Source organism: Morchella sextelata (assembly GCF_020137385.1).
Source record: "Morchella sextelata strain SCLS chromosome Unknown scls_2, whole genome shotgun sequence".
NCBI classification, from domain to species: Eukaryota; Fungi; Ascomycota; class Pezizomycetes; order Pezizales; family Morchellaceae; genus Morchella; species Morchella sextelata.
Genome location: NW_025408617.1, coordinates 3088393 through 3111259, shown reverse-complemented (window position 1 = coordinate 3111259; position 22867 = coordinate 3088393). Strand labels below are relative to the sequence as shown.

The 22867-nt window shown below is 47.6% G+C and overlaps 5 protein-coding genes across 5 annotated transcripts; 3 read left to right on the top strand and 2 right to left on the bottom strand.

Moving 5' to 3' along the window:
• Nucleotides 1–114: 114 nt before the first annotated feature.
• H6S33_006071 (uncharacterized protein) lies at nt 115–1373 on the top strand (the record flags this gene model as incomplete). The annotated part of the gene is made up of 2 exons (XM_044837486.1): nt 115–353; nt 416–1373. 2 exons carry the CDS (start codon nt 115–117, stop codon nt 1371–1373), a joined length of 1197 nt encoding a protein of 398 aa, XP_044699380.1.
• A 1142-nt stretch (nt 1374–2515) lies between these two features.
• On the bottom strand, nt 2516–8950 carry H6S33_006070 (uncharacterized protein; the record flags this gene model as incomplete). Its single annotated transcript, XM_044837485.1, has 7 exons — nt 2516–2737; nt 2803–3771; nt 3828–5043; nt 5115–6904; nt 6971–7291; nt 7352–8353; nt 8423–8950. The coding sequence occupies 7 exons, from the start codon at nt 8948–8950 to the stop codon at nt 2516–2518; spliced, it is 6048 nt and encodes a 2015-aa protein (XP_044699379.1).
• A 4951-nt stretch (nt 8951–13901) lies between these two features.
• On the top strand, nt 13902–16292 carry H6S33_006069 (uncharacterized protein; the record flags this gene model as incomplete). Its single annotated transcript, XM_044837484.1, has 6 exons — nt 13902–14531; nt 14590–15022; nt 15081–15421; nt 15525–15616; nt 15693–15802; nt 15865–16292. 6 exons carry the CDS (start codon nt 13902–13904, stop codon nt 16290–16292), a joined length of 2034 nt encoding a protein of 677 aa, XP_044699378.1.
• A 3553-nt stretch (nt 16293–19845) lies between these two features.
• H6S33_006068 (uncharacterized protein) lies at nt 19846–21515 on the top strand (the record flags this gene model as incomplete). Its single annotated transcript, XM_044837483.1, has 3 exons — nt 19846–19950; nt 20008–20389; nt 20476–21515. 3 exons carry the CDS (start codon nt 19846–19848, stop codon nt 21513–21515), a joined length of 1527 nt encoding a protein of 508 aa, XP_044699377.1.
• A 356-nt stretch (nt 21516–21871) lies between these two features.
• On the bottom strand, nt 21872–22713 carry H6S33_006067 (uncharacterized protein; the record flags this gene model as incomplete). Its single annotated transcript, XM_044837482.1, has 2 exons — nt 21872–22125; nt 22203–22713. The coding sequence occupies 2 exons, from the start codon at nt 22711–22713 to the stop codon at nt 21872–21874; spliced, it is 765 nt and encodes a 254-aa protein (XP_044699376.1).
• Nucleotides 22714–22867: the final 154 nt, after the last annotated feature.

The window sequence follows — 22867 nt, the reverse complement described above, 5'->3', positions numbered from 1 at the left end:
AAAAAGAGAAGAGAGAGGCCCCCATCGACGCCATTTCTTACCCCACGATCCCCCGCTAGTTTTGGCCTCATCGCTGCTTTCCAGCAAGACCGAGTAGTAGAAGGGAAAAAAAATATGTCTTCTACCCAAGCCGAGTCCACTTCTGCAGCGACACCGCGAGAGTCCAGGAAGAAGGGTCGTATGCCTGGTTCTAAAAACTTCACCGATCATGAAATCTTCACGTACATCAAGTTCATCCATGACCGGCTTCCGACGGGATTTGGAGAGTGGGATACGGTGTATAAGGAGTATAATAAATGGGCAGAGAGCAATGGGTTTACCAAGCGACCGCAAGAGAGTTTGAAGAAGCAATGGTTAGTTGCCTAATTGTTGGAAATTTCACCTACCCCCAGAAAAAAATTTCCTAATAAAATAGCCGGATTCCGAGAGTGACAGTGGATGTACCGAATAATAGAAAGTTAACAGTAGCTCTTGCCAGGAACCAGCGTGTGAATGCTATCAAAACAATCGACGATCCACGATGCCCATGGGATGTCCAGCTGGTTAAAAAAATCCTCCAAGAGATTGAAGCAGGCCATCAGATATACAACATCGATGATAGTGACGGATCTACTCTCGAAGGAAACCCGAACCGCAACAGTAATAGTAATAATACCAATTCCGAAAGCGCGCCGCCGCCTGCAACGAGTCAGAACCACCAACATAATATACTCCCAATGGGAGGTGTAGGGACGGCGGCGGGGCCATTCACACCGTTTTCTCCATCTGGTTCATCGCTAGAGCAGGAGGGTTTTAATAACCCTCATCCAAGATCTCCAATAAATTCACCGCTCCAAGCAACAGCAGAGCAACAGCAACGTCGCCTTCCTCAACAAATTGATGGCGCCCAACCTTCACATCCTCCAGCTGCCACACCGTTGGTTCAACCATCCAACGAGTTCCGCCGTCCTTCAAGACCTCAGCAGTCATCACAGGACCCGGAGATAGGAAGGTTCTTAGAATTCTCGCGGCAAGCTGACCACGAGCCAAAGACAACAGTACACCACTTCCTCGAGCGCGAAAGTTACGAGAAGAGTTTACAGATCATCCGGCTTGAGGATAAGCTCGAGCGGATCCAGTCTAGACATGCCGATGAGCTTGCAAGGCTGCAGGAGAAAGTCGAGAGGTTGGATAGAAGGAATAGAAAACTAGAACAAGATAACCATGTGTTAAAAATCAAGCATATGCTGTTAAGGGGAGAGAGTGGAGACGGTAAAAGGAAACGGAGCAGGATTTCTCTAGACATTGAATCCGAAAAAGAGGATGGAGATGAGGAGAGTGATGAAGGTGCTGCATATACGGTGGCTCCAGAGGCTGTACATGAGCAGTTATAGGAACCTTTTCTTGCTTATTTTTCTTTCATCTAGGGAAGTAATTTTTAAAAGGTGTATGTAGTTATGCACCTCATCCAGAGAAATGATCTTTTTTATATAATGTATGCTAGCCTGAAATAACATCACTTGTGTAAAATAAAGTTACTTGATTATCCCCGTGGCACCCCATTGACTACTGTAATATGGGAGAGTTGACACCAAACATCACACAGTACGCTGGTTTAACTATCTAACTTACGTTCTTCTGAAAATAGTTGCCATAGGGGTAATGGCTGTAAATTAACTGAAAATCTTATTTTTCATTCACACACATATAATCTTGCCACAAGCTCCGCCTTTGCAATGACAGGTTAGACCTCAAAACACAAAAGAAATTCCAGCCACCCAAAGTTACTACCGGGTATTCGTTCCATCCATCGCTATCCATGATCAAAGCAAAGTAATAAAGGAGAGAGATATTATACCCAAAGCATTGAGTGTCAACATAAATGGGGCAAAATTGAGAAAGAAAGAAGAATAGATAGGATAAAGAAAGCAAGGATAATTATCCTGTAAAGAGCGAATCAAAAGATAATCCATCCAGTGAAGAAATTGAAAAATAACTGATAAAACAGCACGTAAAGACCCAAACCCATCAAATAATGCTTTAACACCCAAGTTTTTGCGCCCTTTGCTGATAAGAATAATAAATGCGAATCCAAGGCAAGCGAAAGAAAGCAAAATATCGCAAAAAAAATCATTTTCCATAAAGTCCAAATCTACCGCCTCGGAACCGGATGAGCAAGTTCCGTACTCAAACGATAGGAGCTCAATAGAGAGACAAAGGCCATGATAGACATGTATCTACAAAAAGGGACGAGAAAAAGAATCTTCAGCCCATCCCTTCCTGTCCCAAGAGCACCATCTAGCTCACCAGCGAATCCACTTGATTGGAGCGTGCGCGTCATAAACCTAAGCCGCCACCAGAAGACGAAAGAAAAAGAATTCCAAAATAAAACAAAAATTGATAAACTCATAACAAACCAGAAGTCCGAATTCGCCAATACAACCAACTAAAAGGGGAAAGGAAAAGGAAAGGAAAAGCCAAGGAAAAGTAACCTCTGTAAGCGGCACTCATGCGATGTCGGGGTATTACTTTTTCTTTAGGAATGAGGTGAAGATGGCGCAGAGTCCGCATAGTGGGGTGAAACATACGGAACCTCTGTGATACGACTAGACGAGTTGCTTGTCCCTTCGTTGAGGTTGGACGATAATCTTGACTCCAGAAGCGTTAAGAGGTCTGTGAGGGGTAGGCCCGAAGATAACCAGCCAACCGAAGGGTCTGGCGAGAGAAGTTTTCTTAAGTGCAAAGTTGTCATTGAATTCTACCACCCAGAGTGTTAGTTCATGAGTACTGGGGGTAGCTCAAATTTACGGGGGGAACTCTTACCTCAATGCGAGTAATTATGTGTTCGAGGAACGGGATCGCAGCATCCTCAGAAATCTTTTCACCAATACTCCTCAACTTGTTAGGTATATCGGTTGAACCGGTAGGCACTTTGTTGTTGCTGAGCGTAGAGCAAAGTGTCTCTAACCGTAATGATATTTCCCATAAAGCCCATATTTGCTCCACTTCCAACGGCAGCATCGGCATTTCGGGTTTGGGGGCAGCCCGCTTATTTGTCAAACGTCCGCGAAGAGATTGGGGGTACATTAGGTGAATAAACTCGGGATTCTCTAGTCCCTTCAGTTTTCGGGATCCAAGTTCCTTAATCTCAAAGCCCTGGCTACTGAGTGTTCGAAGTTCCCGGCTGATTGCACGGGCAACCTCTTCATCCCCAAAGATGTCATCAGGTGATAGCGATTGACTATCAGAATTCTCATAGGCGGCGACGCATCTATTGATCTCGGCCACAAAATCGGAACTGACTGTAATTTGACCTCCGTCTGCCTCCGCGCTGATACGTGAAGCTCGGTTAACTATTGGGCCGAAGTAGTCCATACGCCGTGTAATTGGATCAGTTTCGCACACAGGGCCGCCCCAATGAATTCCCATCCTGACTGATAGTCCACGATAAATCTGGTTTCCCTCTTCATCTAGTATTTCTTTCCCATGGACGGACTCCAAAATTTCGGACGGCCAATCAGCATCCAATAGCATTGATTGAACACTAAAGCACCAAAGCAATGCTGAAGTTGCAGTTGGAAAGCAGACCATGAAGGCATCACCTTCGGTCTTAACCTCGTATCCTCCAACAATACGCAATTGACGACGCATAATGTTGTTATGTATCTTGATACCAGAACGCATTGCAATTGGGTATGTCTCCCAGAGTAATGTAGAATTTTTGATGTCGGTGAATACCATAGCAAGATCTCCTTCAGGAGGCCTAACTTCAGCGTCGAGACGAGCGAGACCCTATCACATGAATATCAGTATATCAAACAGAGCTCTAGATAAATAGGAATACATACCGAATCATCCGGAATTTCTGTTTTACCCCTCCTCTTCCTTATGATAACTCCAGTTTGAGGCTGCTCTTCATTCGGGAAACCCTGACCTGGTTTTACAGATACCGATTGAGTTCGCGTCCTAAGCTTTGCCTTCTTCAAATCCCCAACACCGAGTATCATGACCATAATCTTATTAGTAGCTCCGTAGGCCATGGCGATATCCCTCAATTTATGGGCGGCCTTCATCAAATCTTCACGTTCACTACGAGCGAGATCCACCGCAGTTTGATAGCTCAAATACTCCCATACCTCTCTGCTAGCTATAATAAGAAGCTCCTCCTGATCGGAAATTGTCGTCTCATGAATGTGAGGGGATGCGTTGACGCAGGGCATCAGATGAAAATACCCGAATGCACGGGATACATCGAGAGAGTCATTGAGTTTCCCGTTTCTAGAAACGTATCCCCCTGCTTCCCGGATCCTTTCGGCCTCTAGCGGGTTTCCCGGATCGTGTTTTTTGGTCAAAAGCTTATGGTCACCATTCGTTTGCACCAATATCGCCATCGCATCCCCCACGTTGGCAAGATAAAGCTCATTATCCTTGATGTAGACAACAGTTGCCACCCCACCAGAAGCAAGATCGTCTTGACCAAGCACAGCAGCACTTGGTGCGATAGAACCACGATGCGAGTTTATCCCAGAAACGTTTTTCTCGTCGAAAGTTTGCATGGCAACTGTAGCGAGCTCCTTATTTAGGTTCAAGAACGCTCGATGCAAAGCCTTCCCTGGCTTCTCATCTGCCCGTAGCTTATCCAGTTCCTCCTTCAAGAAAAACTCTAGCGATTCGTGGAGGAACTTTGAGACCTTACTACCTCCAGTTGACGAAGCCTGTCCATCGAACATCCCAACAATGCATTCATTCCGATTTCCACGAAAACCAGGAATCACCATGTCAATCATTGAAAGATGTTCACTTCTACCTAGAGAGTCAGCCATGCCATAAGACATCGATCGCACCATTGACCCTGAAAGACGAATTCGTCGATCTTCCGTCTGGTCCGGCACATTAGGAATAGTTAACGTAACATCCATGAGGCCAAGAACCCGAAGCTTCGAGAGCTGAGTGAAATCCGTGATATTGTGATGACGCTCAGAATTTGAGTCATTTCGACCTGGTTTGATTTCTAAACGCTTGTTGCCAGACATACTAAGATACTTCAATTCAAGATTCCAGTTCCTATAAAGCAGAGTTAATGAAAATGATTTCACCGCCTAATTAATACGCTGTAGGAATAAAAAGAAACTAACCAATTCCAGTCATACGGCCAATTTGAAATGTTGTACTTCAATGAATTGTTTCCCACATCCAGGACCAGCAATTTCCTTATTTTTCCCAGTTCTGCCGGAAGGGTGTAGAATTTGTTCGAATTGATATAAAGTACGTTCAGAAGGTTAACACTCTCGAGATCTTCGGCGGGCAAACTCGTCAATTCGTTTCCAGAAAGATAAAGCTCGTTTAACAAAGGCATCCCCTTCAGGGCCCTTGTGGGAATATCGTATATTTCATTGTACGAGAGATTTAACACCCTTAGCTCTGAAAGTAGTGATAATTGCTCAAAAACCTCGTCCGATAGCTTGTTATCTGCAAGGTACAGATAACGAAGCGAGAATGCAAATGTGTTATAGATACGGCTTGATGCTGCTGAATCCTTTCTTGGCTGACTTGATGTTCCGTTTTCTGACCCTGCTTTAGATATCACAGATGCCTTCCTTGTGGCATTTGTGTATACGGAGGCCACAGAACCCTTTCTGCCACCGTCACCTGGTGAACCCGCAACACTTAATAATCCGCCGGATGTTTGTGACGGTCTCCTAATTTCACTAATCTTCGCACCATCCTCCTCCTTAGTTTTCTCTTTCGCAGGTGACAGATTATCCATTGGTGGCGACGGTGTAGAGACAGCGGTAGGGTTCGTGATAGGCTTCGGCAATTCCTTCAAAAGATTAGAAGACACATTCAAAGTCCTCAAGTTCATCAACTGCCAGATCTCTCCAGGAAGAACTTTGAGATTATTAGAATGTAGGTCAAGGAACTTTAATTCCTGAAGCTGCCCGATCTCCTTGGGTAACAAGGCGAGATCGTTATTAAAACAACTCATATACTCTAGCTTCTTTAGCAGCCCGATTTGAGGGGGAAATGAGACAATGTGATTCATATCGAGAACAAGCTTTTCCAAGTTTGGCAGCTTCTCAAATAAGGTTTCCGCAAGTGCAGCAAGTTTCGCCTCCGATAGGTTCAAGAGCTTGAGCATTGGCATCGCTGATGCAAGATTGAATCTCGTAACAGGGTTGGTGTTCAAATGCAACGCACGCAGTTTAGGAAAAGAATACTGAAAACAGGTAACTGCGTTATTGTTGGCGATCACCAGTTCTAATCTGGGCAAATCTGCAACGATGTCGATATCATGTAACTTGTTATATCGCACATCCAATTCTTTTAACGAACCCAACATCGAAAACGTCTGTGTAAGTGGCCCGGAGAGAAGGTTGTTTGTTGCTGTAAGTCGTTCCAGCGCTGAAAGCTGCCCAATTTCCAATGGAAAATTCTTGATCATGTTGAATGAAATGTCAAGATCAACCAACGTTACCAGCTCACAGATAAACGTTGGGAGACAAGTAAGAAAGTTGGAGGACAGATTCAAACTCCTGAGGCTTCCGAATTTACTGAAACACTCAGGCAGGGCTCTAAGGCGATTATTTGCCATCTTCAACGCAACCAAAGACGCATGGTTCTCTAATGAGGCATTGTCTAATTCTGACAGTCGATTATTCGAAACATCCAAATATGTCAACCTGGAAGCTGCCGAAATGCTGGAAGGAAGCCTCTCAACTTCATTGCCTTGGAATTCGATTTTTCTCAAATTAACACATTGTTGTATGAAATCTGTTGGTATATTGAGCGAAAGATTGCGTGAAAGATTCAAAGATATGATTTCCGGGGCTTTATGATATAATGTGATTGGAATCGCCAAAAGATTACGACCTTGGAGGTCAACGTGGCTGAACTTTTGCATTTTGCCAAGACCTGGGTCCTGATCCTGCTTAGAACAAACCAATCATTAATGAATTCCATCCCTACTGCAAAGGAAGTCACATCTACATACCAAAGAATAACCACCCATCCTAGACATCATGAAAGTAAATCGGCATAAGTAGCCATGGTCTTCTCTCCCGATTTCTTCTAGATGATCATCTTCGGTGTAACCAGCTTGCTCTAATACCCTTTTCTGTATTTTTAACGGGCGTTCATTAGGGCCAAGGATACGCAAGAGGCCATTCTTCTTCATCACAATCTGATAGTTTTTCAAGTCATCTTGCAAGAATGATTTCCGGCCGAGTAAGTGCAGTACCTCAGTTACTGAAGCTTGAAGTCTACAGGAGAGTGTTGCAAAGGTTGAGTCGGCTCGGAACACCCGTATACAATACTACACCAGGTAAGCTCATGCACGTTTCGATAGATAAAAGTCAGAGAGGTGCTTGCATACCTGTGTGTCTTCCGATACATCCCCTCCTCCTTCTTCCTCCAATGCCAATTTTTCGTTTATTATCTCATTCCGATTTCCAGAATCCCAACTCTCGGGCGGCTCCCAGGTTATCTCGGTTCCCACAGGGGGAGTTTTCTCTTGATTCTCCCATGAAAAGGACGTGCCAGGACCTGGCTCTGCAGATTGGGCTCCAGTCGGTTTCACAAATTCATGGATATTTGAAAGGTCTGTATCGAGTGTGAACTGAGTCGGCTGCTTTCCCATATCTTTGGCACCGCGAGGTCCGCGGCGGTTGGCCACCAGTCCCCCTCTCGAATCAGGCCCCTCATAGGAAACCCCCCGCTTACCAGCACGCACCCCGGGAATACCCGCTCCTCCCTTCCTCCGAGCTTGTTGCACCATCTCTACTGGGGCGTAATCCAATGTTCGAGGATTCACGTACTCACACGTAGCCGGGCCTCTCTTGGGAGTAACGTGAACTGGTGAGATACCACTTGCTGACACTGTTATAGGCTCAGAACTCTTCCCCTTTGATCCCTTCGATCTCGTAGATTGTAAACTATCCTTATCGTCTTTGTCGTCTTTAGATTTCCCCAAAAGACTTCCCCAGAAAGAATGCTTTTTGCCCTGGGTATTCTCACTAGGAGACCTGGGTGGATTGTTCGAAAGTGAGCTGGCAACTGAAGGGGTTGGTGATCCAGGCCGTATGAGTCGTGTTTGTGATGAATGGGAGGATGCTGTCCCGTCTAAATGTAGCCTGAGGCCTTTCCTATGATCATGACCTAGACCTGAGAATGACAAGGATTCCTTATGTGCTGATGATGGTCGTGGAGGAAGCTCCTTGTCAAGTCCCTTGTCCCTATCCTTATCCCTATTTTTGCTACGGTGAATGAATCTATGAGAATGCGAGGATGTGGAACTTTGCTCTCCCTGGTCTAATCTTCTATCATCCATTTGTATCGGGGCGTCATGAACAGGTGCATCGCCTAGTCGACGAATGTCCTACGACTAGTGTTAACCTTAATCCAGTAGCAATGCCCACGAATATAATAAAATATATAATTAACTCACCTCTGGGTCTTGGTACAAAAACGGCACAACATCTGAGGAAGGCACAGGTGTTCGAGGTCGTGAATATGTGGGCGTAGTAGGCCTTCCAAAGTGTGAACGAGGTGTGGCACTTGGCGGTAATGATGATTCAGAGGAAGCAGGGCTATCATTATTGTCCCCATCTCCAAAGAATTTCTTCATAATTTGTCTTCCTATAGAAGATTTCGAACCTGTAGACGAAGCATTGGTAATCACTGAAGCAACTGACGGACGGCGATCATCTGACGGAAAGTAGCCATCCGATGATCGGTCATTACGATCACCTGAAGAAGGTGCAGTACCAGGTCGCAGCGGGGGCGAGAGCTGGTATTGTTCCTGCGTATGAGGAGAGTGGGAATCAAAGGCAAAATTTCCGTTCAAGAAGCTTGTAGTGGGCGTGGAAGACGATGCCGATGGATTCATGGGCGAATTAGCTGTAGATGGAGGATTCTGGCGAAGTATGAAAGGAGGTGTTTGCAGAACGGCGAGCTCACGACGATGATCACTCATAATCGGGCCAGTATTTTGAGATGATAGCGGAGGTGAGTGATTAACGGGGGCAAATGACCCTGGAGAAACGTTTTGTTCTCTATCAAATCTGTAGTAGAACAAGCAAGTGAAGCGGATAACCGCAACAACATCGCGTCAGCGCTCAATGACATCGTGACAGGAGATCAAACAACTAGTCCAGGCCCACACAAACCAACCAGCCCCTGCAACGAAACCTCAAACGGCAAATTCTGTTTCTTTTTTTTTTCTTTTCTTTTTTTCAATCCTCTCACATATGGATTTTCGTTACATAGGGGGTGAGTATCCAAGGGACCTGGAGCCTTGACAGAAGGGGGGAAGGGATTGTAGGTTGTAAAGGAAATTTAAATTGATGATAGCCAATAGAATAAGAAATAACAAGCACTCACTTGCGAGGCCTGGCAGGGACCTGGATAGGGTTCCGGCTTCCCTGCGACATTGAAATATCTTGCCCGTAGCGCGAAGAATTCAATGAATGGTATGAGGTGGCCGAGTTCGTCCGCTGACGCTGCTCGTGTCGGGTCATGATGTTTGATACGTGAATATGATGCGCTCCCCGGGGAGGAACCTCTGCGAGGGGGGGGATGGGCACAACCACCTGTATACGTATATACAGGAATCACCCTTTGTCTCTTCTTCTTCCTCCTCTTCTTTATCGTTATACGTTATCTCACTCGGCTGTCTGGTACTGGGGGTTTCTTGTCGTTTTTTTCCCTGCGGGCTTTCTCTCTGTCTAATTGTCCTTGTTCTTTTCTTTCTTTCTTCCCAGGCCACTGTGTATTTAACACGATGTGATGGGTAGGGATTTTGTGTTCGCGGCCGTCGGACACAGTAACTGATGCACTAAACCGCCATGACAGGGCAGGACAATGACAGCGCAGTTCGGGAATGCTGACTGACGGGCGGGTAAGTAGTCGAAGCAGTAGGTAGCAGTAGTACGGAGTGGTAGGTAGTTTATCGAGGAAGATGATGAACCCGAGCAAAGAGGAATAGCAGGACGAAGCGAACGGGGGTTGTAAAGTAAGTGTGGGGAATACGATGATTGGGGAGACTGTCTGGGCTCCTCTAGCTAGGTAAGGGGTCGGTGTATCTTTTTCTTTTTCTTTTTGATGATTTACTTTGCGATTTGGATTCTTGAATTTTTAATAATTCTTTCCTATTATTTATTATTTTGCCTGATCTAGGTGGTTGTGATTATCAGGCCTGCTACGGCACACCCCGTTGGTGGCACTGGGTTTGGCTAATGAGTGGAGCGACACGCGAAACGATTGGGAGCCCGCTCCCCCGCCCTGCCAGCAGGAGCTTGGTTTCTGCTTTGCTCCAGTTCCTCCCCTCCAAACATCCGGGTCCTCGGTATGCAGATATGCCATTACTTGGTAGAGGCCCGGCACGAAATGCGTATGACTCTTCTGGCTATTTCCCCTCTACTTACATGTAGGTACGTGGTACTCTACATGAAATTGCACACCAGGGCGCGTGGGATTCCCTCCCATCACCCATCATCCTTTTTATAATTATGGTAAGGCATTGTGTCATACAAGATCAAATGTAAAGTGAAGTAGAGTATGTACATGTACCTACATGAAGGTACCTACATCTCTTCTCTACTCGGGGCAGGTAACAAGAACCTGAACATAAAAACGCGCTAGCAGGGGTCAAAGTGGTTGCTACCAGAAAAACGATGTTCAGGTTCTTCATGCCTACCGCGAGTACTCTCCCCTTAACTAGGCACGCCCCATGGTCGAAGACAGAAATAAATTACTACGCACTTGGGGTAAAGCGGATGTACCGAGTCAGTGGTTACTCGCTTCCATCGTTCAATGGAGTGCGCATTTGCAATCCTGCATGCATAGGCTCTGTGCACTGAGCAGGCACACACATAAAGGCACAGTTTCCACATCACAAATTCGTTCAAATTCTACCTCATAGTAGGAATCTAGGATAACAGAAAAGACTATTCTAGATAGGTCACGGGCCACCCGGCAACAATCGGTGGAAAAAGCAAGTACAGTGCGAAGCCCGATCCCCGAAAATCTTCATGTGTTTATCGAGCTTTCCGTCGGAACCACCTTCGATGGGCCGTAAGCCCTATTGACGACAATAAAACACTTCCTACAAATATATACGTATGTTGCTATCGATGTCTACTTATAATGTAGCGAAGTCAAAAATATATCTACTTATAATATGTAGTCTCGTGCCTATCAGTCCCCTACGGGCAGCTCGCTGCTCTCCGTAGGGTAAGTAAACCTAGGTGCTCTATCATTGTACTACAGGCAAGTTCCTAAGCTCGAGTGGTCAGCCTGAGACTCGTCTAGAGCTGAGGGTGTACCGTACGAAACGTGGGTCATCTAATCTCACCATGCATGTTGTCACGGGAGTTCCTCTTCTAGGGTTAGGGTATTATCCCAACGCAACTTCAAACATAAAAATTCCCAGGGCCACCCTGACGATAGCTAAAGGCCACGTAAGGAATGGATACCCAGGTCTAGGACGCCGTGTGAGACAAAGACCCGCAGGTATACCTGAAGTATGCTAGAAATTTGTTACATAATGGAGAACTGTGGTCAATCCAGTATGCAACATATTGCCACCAAAAATGGGGGTTGATTTGCACATGATATTACAACGTCGACGTCTACAGTATGTATTTACCCAAATACGCTATGGATTAATCTCGGGGTATCCGCTCAATCCAGTTTTTTATACTGTATCTAAATATTATATAATTAAGCTTCAAATCTCCCTAAAACATTTCATTTACAGCTACATATCGAATATATGCTCTAAATCGATATCGTAATATGTACCATGGCTCCAAATGCAGGTAAATGTTAAGAATTTAACCATTCTTAATTCTTATATTTCCAAAAAACTATTGGAAATATCACGAACACATGTAAAGTAGGGGCTAAATTTCGTAAACATGTACTTAGATTAGCGCTACATTGTAGGTATTTCATGTTATATACTATACTGTACTAAACTCGGATCAATCCTAGAGCACAATATCTACATGTAGTCTCCTGGCTTTCAAATTCTGATCAGATGCACCTGCAGTATATACAATGTTATGTATATGCTTGCAGTATTGGTTCCACCAATAGTTTTATATCTTTATACCATTACTTAATTACATGTTTATACTTACTCATGCACCAAAGATGGGGGCGTTATATAATAGAGCCTTTGCGGAAAAGACGCCAGGCCTATAGATCTAAATTCGGAGGATTTTGTGGATTTGGATAGGAAGATCATCCATTACCAATCCGGAGTTTGTAATTGTATTTTTATTTTCTCGTAGCAACTAACGTCATCCTTAGAATTTCAATCATGTATAACGAACTAAGGTTCACGCTGCGATCAGATCCCGAGATCCGGAAATCGGACACATACAGCGTACATTGTCTGTACATATTATGACTTGCAATACTAGAGATATGTATATAGAGCGTATATAAGCTACATGTAGCTGCCTTAGCAGCCAGTTAGCTGACAGGTAGATTCGATGCACGTATTATAATTACTCGTTCAGTGCGTAGTACTACTCGTAGCTATAGGACCAACCAATTGCTGATGCATGTACCCCAGCGCTGCATCGACTCATTAATCTCTTTCATATGATTGGTCAAGGCATCTTACATACTTCAAATATCAAATGGTGGTACGGCCACTGAGGTTCTAAACTATCGATCGCGATCTTCAGTCACTTGACGTGACAGCAACGAAAAATAAACTTGCCCGTCGTCCAACCAGTTTTATCGCTGCCAACAACCATACATGTAGTCAGCTTCATGAGCAAACTAACGGCCTTAAGCTTATTCATGAAGCCGATTAGACATCCACAAGACCATGGTATGTAGAATCGATGGTTATGACTCACAGAGTAGCGCAACATTTAATAATATGGCTATTACTAGTGATAATATGGCCCTCCACAGTAGCTTGGCGTAAATTCTTCCTTGCGCATAATTTCATTGTTACTGGATGCAGTCAGCTGCACTACATGTGGAAAAACTTGAATTGAAGAGTTTTTGGACGTGGCGCCCGTTTAACGGATTTAAATCTCGAGCAAGGTAAAAGTACAAACTCAAACTTTCAATAGTGAATTACAATAAAGAGTTACTACATCTGATTAAGGATTATCTATAAAGCCATCTGAGGATTCTGATCACAGGTTTTAATCACTGAAGGGCTTGAATTTCACTCGCATTGATTCTAATGGCAATTAAAGGACGACGATAGTGTTTCATATGATCGCAGGTGGGGTTGAGTATACTTATGGGGATTGGTGTACGTTACTATAGCTACATGTACTTATGGTTAAGTCACCCTTATAAGTAAAGTTGCTCTCATCGTATTTACCTACATGTAGGCCTACTAATATTTATAAGAGTGACTTACATGTTATCATAACTTTAAGCTTTTAAATTTAGAATCTACATGCCTACATGTAGCTAGTACTAGTAAATCAAGGCCTTTTCATTGTTTTTTAACCACTGAAGTACTTATTTGCTACAACAATAATAAGCAATCAAATATTTGTAACAAGTCTAACACTACAAATTCAAAACCATCCTAGTCTCCAGAAAGCCCGCCCAATAGCGAGTGATAAGATGTGCATGTGGCGGTGTGGCGCTGCCATTGCCACACATACCTTGTGATCCTCAAAGCTTGGCAAGACATCGCCACCTATGTACTCTGCGTTGTGTCATTTCCCCCGCCAACCTCATCTTCAACAGAACAAGCACACCCATAAGCATCCCACAGATATTAACGCTGATCCTTGCCTCTCTACCTTCTTTTAAATATCTTCTGTCTGCTTCAAGTTCTCACTATTGCGCATCTCAGAGACGCTCGATCTCCGACACCCCAGGACACCTAATCACCTACTTGTCCACTTTGGAGCTTGGGCCCCGTTTGAAATATCGAGATGGACAACGAGACCGACTACCTCCAACCTGGCTTTGATCCAGCTACCCTTAAAGTCCCACAACTTCGTGGAATTCTCCTGGAATACAATGTCGACTACCCAGCTTCTGCGAAAAAGGCACAACTTGTTGAGCTATTCACTCAACATGTTGCTCCAAAGGCTCGTACTATTTTGAATGCTCGCAGTCGTGTAAAGCCGTCTGGCCGTGGAATAGTTGATGTGGGTCGCGACAGCACCCCGTCGATTGAGGCGACCCCCAGAAGGTCATCGCGCCGCGCCGCATCTCGCGTGGGGACAGCGGATACTGAAGAGGAGGAGGAGACACCTAGACCTGCGCGGACCCCTAGACGGTCAGCTTCGGTCAAAAGAGCTTCAGGAAAGCATACTAGAGTACCAGAAACAGATAAATCTGAAGTTGAGGATCAAGAGCCCCCGAAATCTATCCGGAAAACTCGAAATAGTAGCGTCCGTCAATCCATTATACCCAAGGCTGAGAGTCCTGGGGATTCTCCGCCAAAACTTAAGTTTGAAAATTCAGAGGACGACGGCGCTGTATTTTCGTCCCACAATCCTTTCCAGAGTGGATCCCCTCCTGCAACAAGATCACCCGAAAGAGCTGATCGCCGCAAAGTGAGATATCTCCTTCTTTATAGAAAATGAAGTTTTACGCTAACCAATTTGTGCCTAGACTCTGGCTAGTGAGAAAAAGCGCAAATCAATATCTGCTAGAAGGAGAACAGATTTTACTCCGTCTAGATACGACAGTGAACGTGATTCTGCTTACACCCCAACCAGTACACATGTTGTGCCCTCCTCCAAGAAATTTGAAGTTCCACTCTCAAGGCTACAAAGCTCTAAGAATGATATCAAAAATAAAGGTATAGTCAAGAAAGAGGAGGAAGAGGAAGGTTATTCTCTTGAACCCGGTGAGGAGTTTACTCCCGAAGAGGCCGAAGAAATCTCTAGGGAGCCCGGTGCTCTAAGAAGGAGAACAGGTGGTCAGACATCTTCTGCAGGCACAAATATGCTTTGGGCTATCGTAATAGCGCTCCTGAGCGGCTATTTTATGTGGTGGCGGAAAGAGAAAAAGGAAGTGGGTTATTGCGGATTGGGGAAACTTGGTTTGTTTTTCTCTTAGATGTTTACTTTGGAGAGTGTCTGTCTAATAAGTTGTATCAGATATGCAAACACACGACCCTGACTGGACGAGCCTCATCCGCCCTCAATGCGAGCCCTGTCCTCCAAATGCCATCTGCAGATTTAACTACGAAGCTGATTGCAAAGACGACTATGTGCTCGTTCCCAATCCACTCTCTTTCGGGGGACTAGTGCCTCTTCCCCCTACATGTGAGCCAGATTCGGAGAAGCTTCGAAGAATCGCAATCTTGTCGGATGAGGCGATTAGAGTTTTGAGGGAACGAGCAGCAGACGTTGAATGTGGAGAAGCTTCGCTGGGAAAGGATGAGGAGGCAGGAGTCTCGGAGGCCGATCTGAGGCAAGTGTTGTATGACCTAAAAGCCGTTAGTCCCGCGGAATATTTTCCCATGTTTTCTTTTGTGTGGTGTCGCAATCGTCCACAGCCTTTGTTTGAATATCGCTAACTTTTTGTTCCCTGCAATACAGCCGAGCTTGTCGGACGCGCAGTTCAACGAGCTATGGAGGAATGCACTAGAGGACGTATCGAACCGGGAAGAGGTTGTTTCCACCAAGAATAGGTAGGATGAATTTCGTTTCAATTTAGAAGGGGGAGCGTTCTTATCTGACTTAGGTCGCCGATGGTTACATCCACAGCCAAGATGTCACCTACCTACGATCAACCTCTCTCGCTAGCATTCCGCTCGGCTGTGCGGTCCGCAAGTCAATCACCGGATCCATGGTCAGACATCGAATCGAGCTTATTGGTGAGTTCATTCCCATTTCTGTTACCTTTCGGACCTTCTGACGTATTTTTTTTTTGATATAGGAGTAATTCTTATCACTGTCATCTTAACCCGTCTCCGGTCATACATCGCGAAAAACCGTCATTACAAAGAGCAAGTAACTCAATTGGTTCATGTCGCGCTTCAACAACTCGCCCAACATGCGACCCACAATCCAACAGAACCGTGGATTGGGGCCGTTCAGCTGAGGGATCAGGTTTTGCAACATGAATTCAACCCGCAGAGACGCAAGCAACTATGGGACGGGGTGCAGAAGATTGTCGAGATGAACAGTAATGTCCGTGCTGGGGAGAGGGAGATATCTGGTGAAGTGATGAGGGTTTGGACATGGATCGGTGGGAGGATTTCAAGCGCGAGGATGGCAAACGGTGTGGGTAGCATCGGTGAGATGGAAGGTAATGGAGGCGAGTTCAGCGGAAAACAGCCAGAATTCTCGCGAGTCATTGTATAACGGCGTTTTTATGTGTTTTGTTTTTTTATTTATTTGAATTTTTTTTTCTCTCTTTTTCTTTTTCTTTTTATTTTATTTTGGTTGAGTGTAAAACAGTTGGTGTTTTATCGCTGTGAGGGTTATTTGTAATCAGGTTTTTACTCGTTGAGGGATTCCTTTTCTGTTTTTTTGCTGCTGCTGCTATCTTCGCTTTTTGGGGCAAGGGAGGGCAACGCGCTCATGTACGAAGGTGTATTGGAGCTATCTTCTTAATTAGTGTGGGTATAGTTATGGTTCCGCACCTTGGGATGTTTCGAATTGAGGACTATGGGATTGCGGGCGATCTCAATTGTAGCTGGACGAATGGCCCATTATATGGTCACGAGTGATAAAATGTGACGTTTATCCATTGCTGGTACTAGTAGAATGCATACTCTAGACTGTTGTGAAGCAACAGGAATGTCTTGGTATTGCCGAGTGATAGAATATGATCGCACTCCAGCTCCGTTATTTGAAATACGATCTGCGTTGTGGGTTTTTGGTTTGAGTATTAAATATGGGCCGTGAGAAATGCATAAGATACGTTATACAGGCCATACACGCACGGATATAGTGCTAAGCTAAGCAGTATTATTGGCGGATCGCATCACAGCTTGTCACTCGCCGATGAAAGGACTGGTGACGTTTAGTGCCGTGAATGTAACCAAGTAGAGCATAGCGCTCCGGTAATAGTGTAGGTAGAGTCCCAGAAAATGCGTATGCTCATGAAAAGAGCACCACTCTATGACTCTACGTGTTAGACCCCGGGGGGGGGGGGGGGGGTCGTGTATAGTCCGTGGGCCAGCTCGCGAAGCCGCGAGAAGGGTGCACCAGAGTCAAAGAACGTAGACATGCATGCTATATGTCCTGAATGGAAGAGCATGGAAATTCTGGAGGTACCTGGCAGGATCTGTTGCTACCAGGTCAACAAGCTCCCTGTTGCAGCAAGAAGGATATATGTTTCTTGGGGTGCTGTCTTGAGCTGCGAGCTTATTTAAGGACGCGGGTTTTGTCATGTGCTGGCCCCGGGAGACATAGCCACTAGTTATTTTTTTTTAAAAAAAAACTTCATGCCTTGGAACCATTCTTTTTCTTCTGTAGGAGATATATACATCTCTACAGCAGCGGTTGGTCCTGATAGCGGTAGCTGCTATACCTCTATCGCTTGTCCCGGGGTAAATTAGACCTTCCCAGCCCAGACCGGAAAAAACACCTCACAGCGTGTATCATGAGATATCACTCGCCATAACCGGTGTGTGAGAAAAGTTGCTGTTTCTAAATGCGCTATTGTTAATAGGCATTGAAACCTCATAGTGATCTGTAGCTATGGCTTCGGAAGCCCTCGCGGGGTGATGCTCTCCGCTGCCGCTAGCGTTATTTGGTTCATTCTGCTGAGCGACGCCCCAGGGCTGGTATGTTGGCGGGGAGGATATAAGTACATGTGCATATGTGCATCTTTTCCTCCTGGACCTCCGTCGGTTGGTTCATCGTCTTGTGATGATGAGGAGGAGTGCAGGGTGGGGTTTATATTTAAAGAGACACGCACATGCCACCTACCGTCACTTCCCAACAGCCCCCCCGCAAACCTTAATTCCATCAGATCTTGGCACCGTCTCTATCCCATCCACGCTTCATAACAACCTTTCCCGCTCCCATCTCCCGTCCTCACCTCTCTTATCTTCTCCATCCAAACCTCTGTTTAGATCTTAATCTTCATCGATCGGTCCGATGAAATAAATTGTGCCGCTTGAGGTGGGCGTCATCGACATACAGTTTGTTCTATGGGACCGGGTTTATTTTGTGGGCTTGACCTGCAGCTGGTCTGCGCTGAACTAGGGCGGTGCATGTGTCTGGTTTCTTCTAACTGGATAGGAATACCGCCGGAGCAGCTAACATGATACCAACCACCTAGGAGCCATTTATTCTGGTATTGCGCCATTGGAAACGCTGATGGCGGCGTATAACGATAACTAACGGCCGTTTATTGGTTAAAGAGCGGGTTCATGTACTCAATTGATCCTACACCAATACCGACTGGAAAGGCTCCTCTACATGCATAGCATCCAAATTTCAGCTGGGCGGACATTTAACGCTATTTTAGGCCTAGGTGTTACTATAATATAGCCTCTCCCGGTATTGAAGCTCTTCGAGGCGGGCTGGCAATGGGTAAGACGTGTATCTGCCTATTCGTATACTATTTAGTACCGGAAACAATTACTTGCATGGCGCTCTCGTTACCCCAATTAACTATCTATAGCGGACCCTACACCAAGCGTCTGGAGCTTGGTGGTACATATCCCATTACTCATAGTAACACCGGTGGGCGAGGGTATCGCCGAAGCGTAGTTATCCATTATGAGACCAGATGGGTAACAGGTCGAGGGTTAGGAGAGTGTTCTTCGACTGCGCAATACTAATATCTATCAGTGAGTAATCCTGGTGCTGGCGCACAACAAGAGTACGATTTTCCGGCCGTGGGAAAGCGAAGCGGTTTAAATACTGCTCGCTGGTGGTGTAGACTCTTAGGGAGTATCTACTGAGGGTATGAAGAGTCCCGGAGGCCCGTGCTTTGCTGGAAATAAGAGCTGTTGAACCTCATAGAGGCAGAGCTATCGGCCGCGGGTATATACATGTATGTAAGGGGGAAGGGGGGGGGGGGATGGAGTCCTATCAATTCCCCAAACAAGACAAGCCTAGATGCTATTGGGAAAAGGAGAATATGATAAAGCGGAGGGCAGATCGGAAACAGGCAGAGCTTACGCTACAGCCACATACATGTATCTATGAAGCGCACTGATGGCTATGAACAACTACATGTACATGTAACTACAGGACTCCCGGCTTAAGAACAGACAGTGCTCCTAGAGTAAGTACTTGGAACACGAATATGGCCACGTTTATTTGCGACGGTGGTGCCTGTCAGGGCCAGTTCCGGCCGGAAGCCACTGCTTAGCGGGGTAAAAGGCTACGCTATCCAAAAGATCAAGCCCATGGATCTAGATAGCTATTCCGCTGGGAAACATCGGGAATCAAAGCTGCCTTCCCCCCTGTGGCAGGTTTAACCTAACAGCAAGGTTGGCCAAGCAGGTGCACTCCTAGCTAAGTGGCGCCGAGTGACGGCGTGTGAACGATTGCTTGTCGCATCTGTGGGCAACCAGGGTTAGGGGTGCTGGAAACAAGGCTACAATGCGCCAACAATAGCAGCAATTAAATCCCCGTAGCCAATTCCTGCTTTCGAGGATGGAATTGTTTGCTGCGGATTAGAAGAGGCATTTGACAGCTCACGTTCCCCACTTTTCCCAGTGTATATTAAGCTAATATCAGTCAGTGCCAGTAATCAGTTCTCGCAGTCCCCACTCCCGGGAACCCGGACCCTGAACAGCTACCCCGGTCAGAAGCCATCTGGCTGCCCATCGATGACGTCCCCGCCGAATCAAGAAATGCACAACGGCCGCAGAAGTGCTGATAACACTCACGTACTCGCTCACTCACAGCCTCGCTCTCTCCCAAGACCCTTAAAGCTCCCCCCCCCCCCATGGACCCTGAAGAATTAGCACAAACAACGAAAACAGCTCTCACAACACTCACAACCTACATAATCCTCCCCTCACTCACCCTCTACTGCACCTACCCACTCATGGTACCCCCCCTCCCCCCCCCCCCTCACCCGGGCACCCCCGAAAGCTAACACACCTAGGCCTCCCTCCTCCGCAGCCTGATCGCCAGCCCGCGCGTGCAGCACCCCGAATCCAACCTGGACCTCTGCTATGTGCACCACGCCAACCCCACCATCATCGCCATGTCCATGCCCGCCACGGCCTTCCCCAAGAACGCGTACCGCAACCCGCTCTCGGCCGTGCTCAAGTTCCTGGACGCCCAGCACGGCGACAGCTGGGCCATCTGGGAGTTTCGGGCAGAGGGCACGGGATACAGGGATGAGGACGTCTATGGCCGCATCTACCATGCGCCGTTCCCGGACCACCATCCCCCGCCGTTTGCGCTCATCCCCTCGACGGTCGCGAGCATGAGGGAGCATGTCCGGGGCGGGCCGGATAGGGTCGTGGTGGTGCATTGCAAAGGTGCGTTTCTCTCTCTCTCTCTCTTTCTTGCCCTAATATCCGGGGGTGTGTGTGTCTTGTACCGGAGGTTGAATGCTGAGTCCGAGCGGCGAGCGCAAAAATAGCCGGAAAGGGCCGCAGCGGAACAATGTCGTGCTCGTACCTCATCAGCGAGGAGGGCTGGACCGCCGCCGCCGCAATGGCCCAGTTCACGCGCACGCGCATGCGCCCAAACTTCGGCGACGGCGTGTCCATCCCCTCGCAGGTGCGCTGGGTCCACTACGTCGAGCGCTGGGCCCGCGCACTCAACAAGACGTACATCGAGCGCCGTGTCGCCATCCTCGAGGTGCACGTGTGGGGGCTGCGCGACGGCCTGCGTGTTGCGGTGCAGGGATATGTCGATGAGGGGAAGCAGATCAAGACGTACCACACGTTCCGCAAGGAGGAGATGAGCGGCGACGAGGGCGAGGGCGAGGGGCGCGCCGTGGTGTATAGACCCAAGGACCCGCTGGTCCTCGCGACTAACGACGTAAACATCGACTTTGAGAAACGCAGTAACGCGGCCTACGGCTGGAGCGTGGTGACGAGTATCGCGCATGTGTGGTTCAATGCGTACTTTGAGGGCGACGACACGAGCGGCGTGTTTGCGATCGACTGGGAGAAGATGGATGGCATCAAGGGCACGCTGCGGAAGGGCGTCAAGGGCTTTGACAGGCTGCAGGTGGTCTGGAAGGTTGTTGAGGGCCACGATAGGCCCGTGAGGGAGCCGGAGGAGGGAGAGAGTATTCCGACGATGAGGAAGGCGAGTACGAAGCCGCTTGTAGAGAGGGAGTTAGGCTTGCAGAAGGATAGTGGGGAGACGGAGGATGGGTCGCCCGTGTCGCCGACGACGCCGGTGTTGAAGGGGGAGATTGTGCAGTCGCCGGTGAGGGCGGAGGAGGCGTCGTCGTCGTCGGGGGAGGAGACGGCGGCGGCGGCGGGGGAGAGTAGTGGGAGTGGTAGTGCTAGTGCTAGTGGCAGTGGGAGTAGCTCGGAGGTGATATCGGCGAAGTTGCTGCCGGTGGAGCATTCGGAGGAGCCGTATGTGATGAAGGAGCATCGCATTGGATCGATTAAGAGGACGAAGCATGGGGATCCTTCTACATAGTGGGTTTCTTTTCTTTCTTTTTCTTTGCTTGTGGGTTTATGGGGTGTATGATAGATACATGTACCCGGGCTGTGTTTTTTTACTACTACTATCAGCGATCTCTTTCTTTTCTTTAGATAAATTGTATTCTATCTTCTATTTTTATCTTCTATTTCTATTGCTACTTTTTTAGATATATACCTTTCTGAGTATAAGTATTACTACGATGGAATGGCTGGCTACATACATACATTTACACATGTATCTTTAGCGTCAATGATCAATATACACAATTCCGGCACGCCGCCGAAGAGAATAAATTACAACAACAAAAAGCAGTAAAAAAGCAGCAAAAAGCAGAAAGAAGAAAGAGGAAACTATAGATCCGCCAACGGCTTATTCTTGAACTTCTTTCCCACCCGTTCGGCAGCGCGGTACATGAACTGCTGGCCGTGCAGCTCGAATACCATGCGCCTGGGCTCCGCCGGTGCCGCCGCCGTAGTTAGCGTGGTCTCTGATGTAGTCGCCGGGCCCGGGGCCGTCGTAGTATCCGCCAGTGCCGGGGTAGTAGCATCGTTCTCCTCCGGCAGCGGCAATTCAAACCGGAATACCGTGTGCTCTTTCGGTATCTCTGCTCTCACACCCCAATTAGCCCTCTCTCCCCTCCCCTCCCCCTCCCCCTCCCCCAAAATCAAAAGGTATACAAACCTTTAACCTCCCCCCCCTCCCCGACCAAAAAAAACATCCCCCTCGTCTCCTTCACACACACTCCCTTGACGCCCACCCTACTAACACACCTGCTGCGCACAACCTCCAGCACCGCCCCATGATAGTCCGCGCTCGCCAGCCGCGCCCCGATCTGCGCCTGCCCGAGGCCAGCGCAGTTGGCGCCGAGCACCTCGCGCATGTACCCCACCCACAGCTCGTGCAGCGGCGCGAACGTGGCGTAGGACGCGGACTTGGGGGGGTGGTGGATTCGTAGGGCGCGCTTCTCGCGCGCTGTGAGTGGGCGGGGCTTGCGGTGGGTGGTGGGGTGGGAGGAGGCGCGTGCGGTTTGGCGGGCGGTGCGGGCGTCGGTGGTGGTGGTGGTAGTGGAGGTGGTGGGGTGCAGATAGAGGGGCTTGCGGTGGAGCTTGGTGGCGTGGATGGTGGCGGCGGCGGTGGGGGGGTGGGCGAGGGTGAGGAGGGAGAGGGTTGTTGGGGTGGCGGGGGCGGACATGGCGCTGCTGGTGCTGTGGGTTGAGGGCTGTAGATGAGGGAGTGCTCGGTGGTGAGTGTTAGAGTGAGTGGAGGTTGATTCGGGCCGTTGTCATCATCGACAGGGTTTCCGCTGTGACATGAAGTGTGGGGTGCGTGGGAAGTGCCGCCTGTGT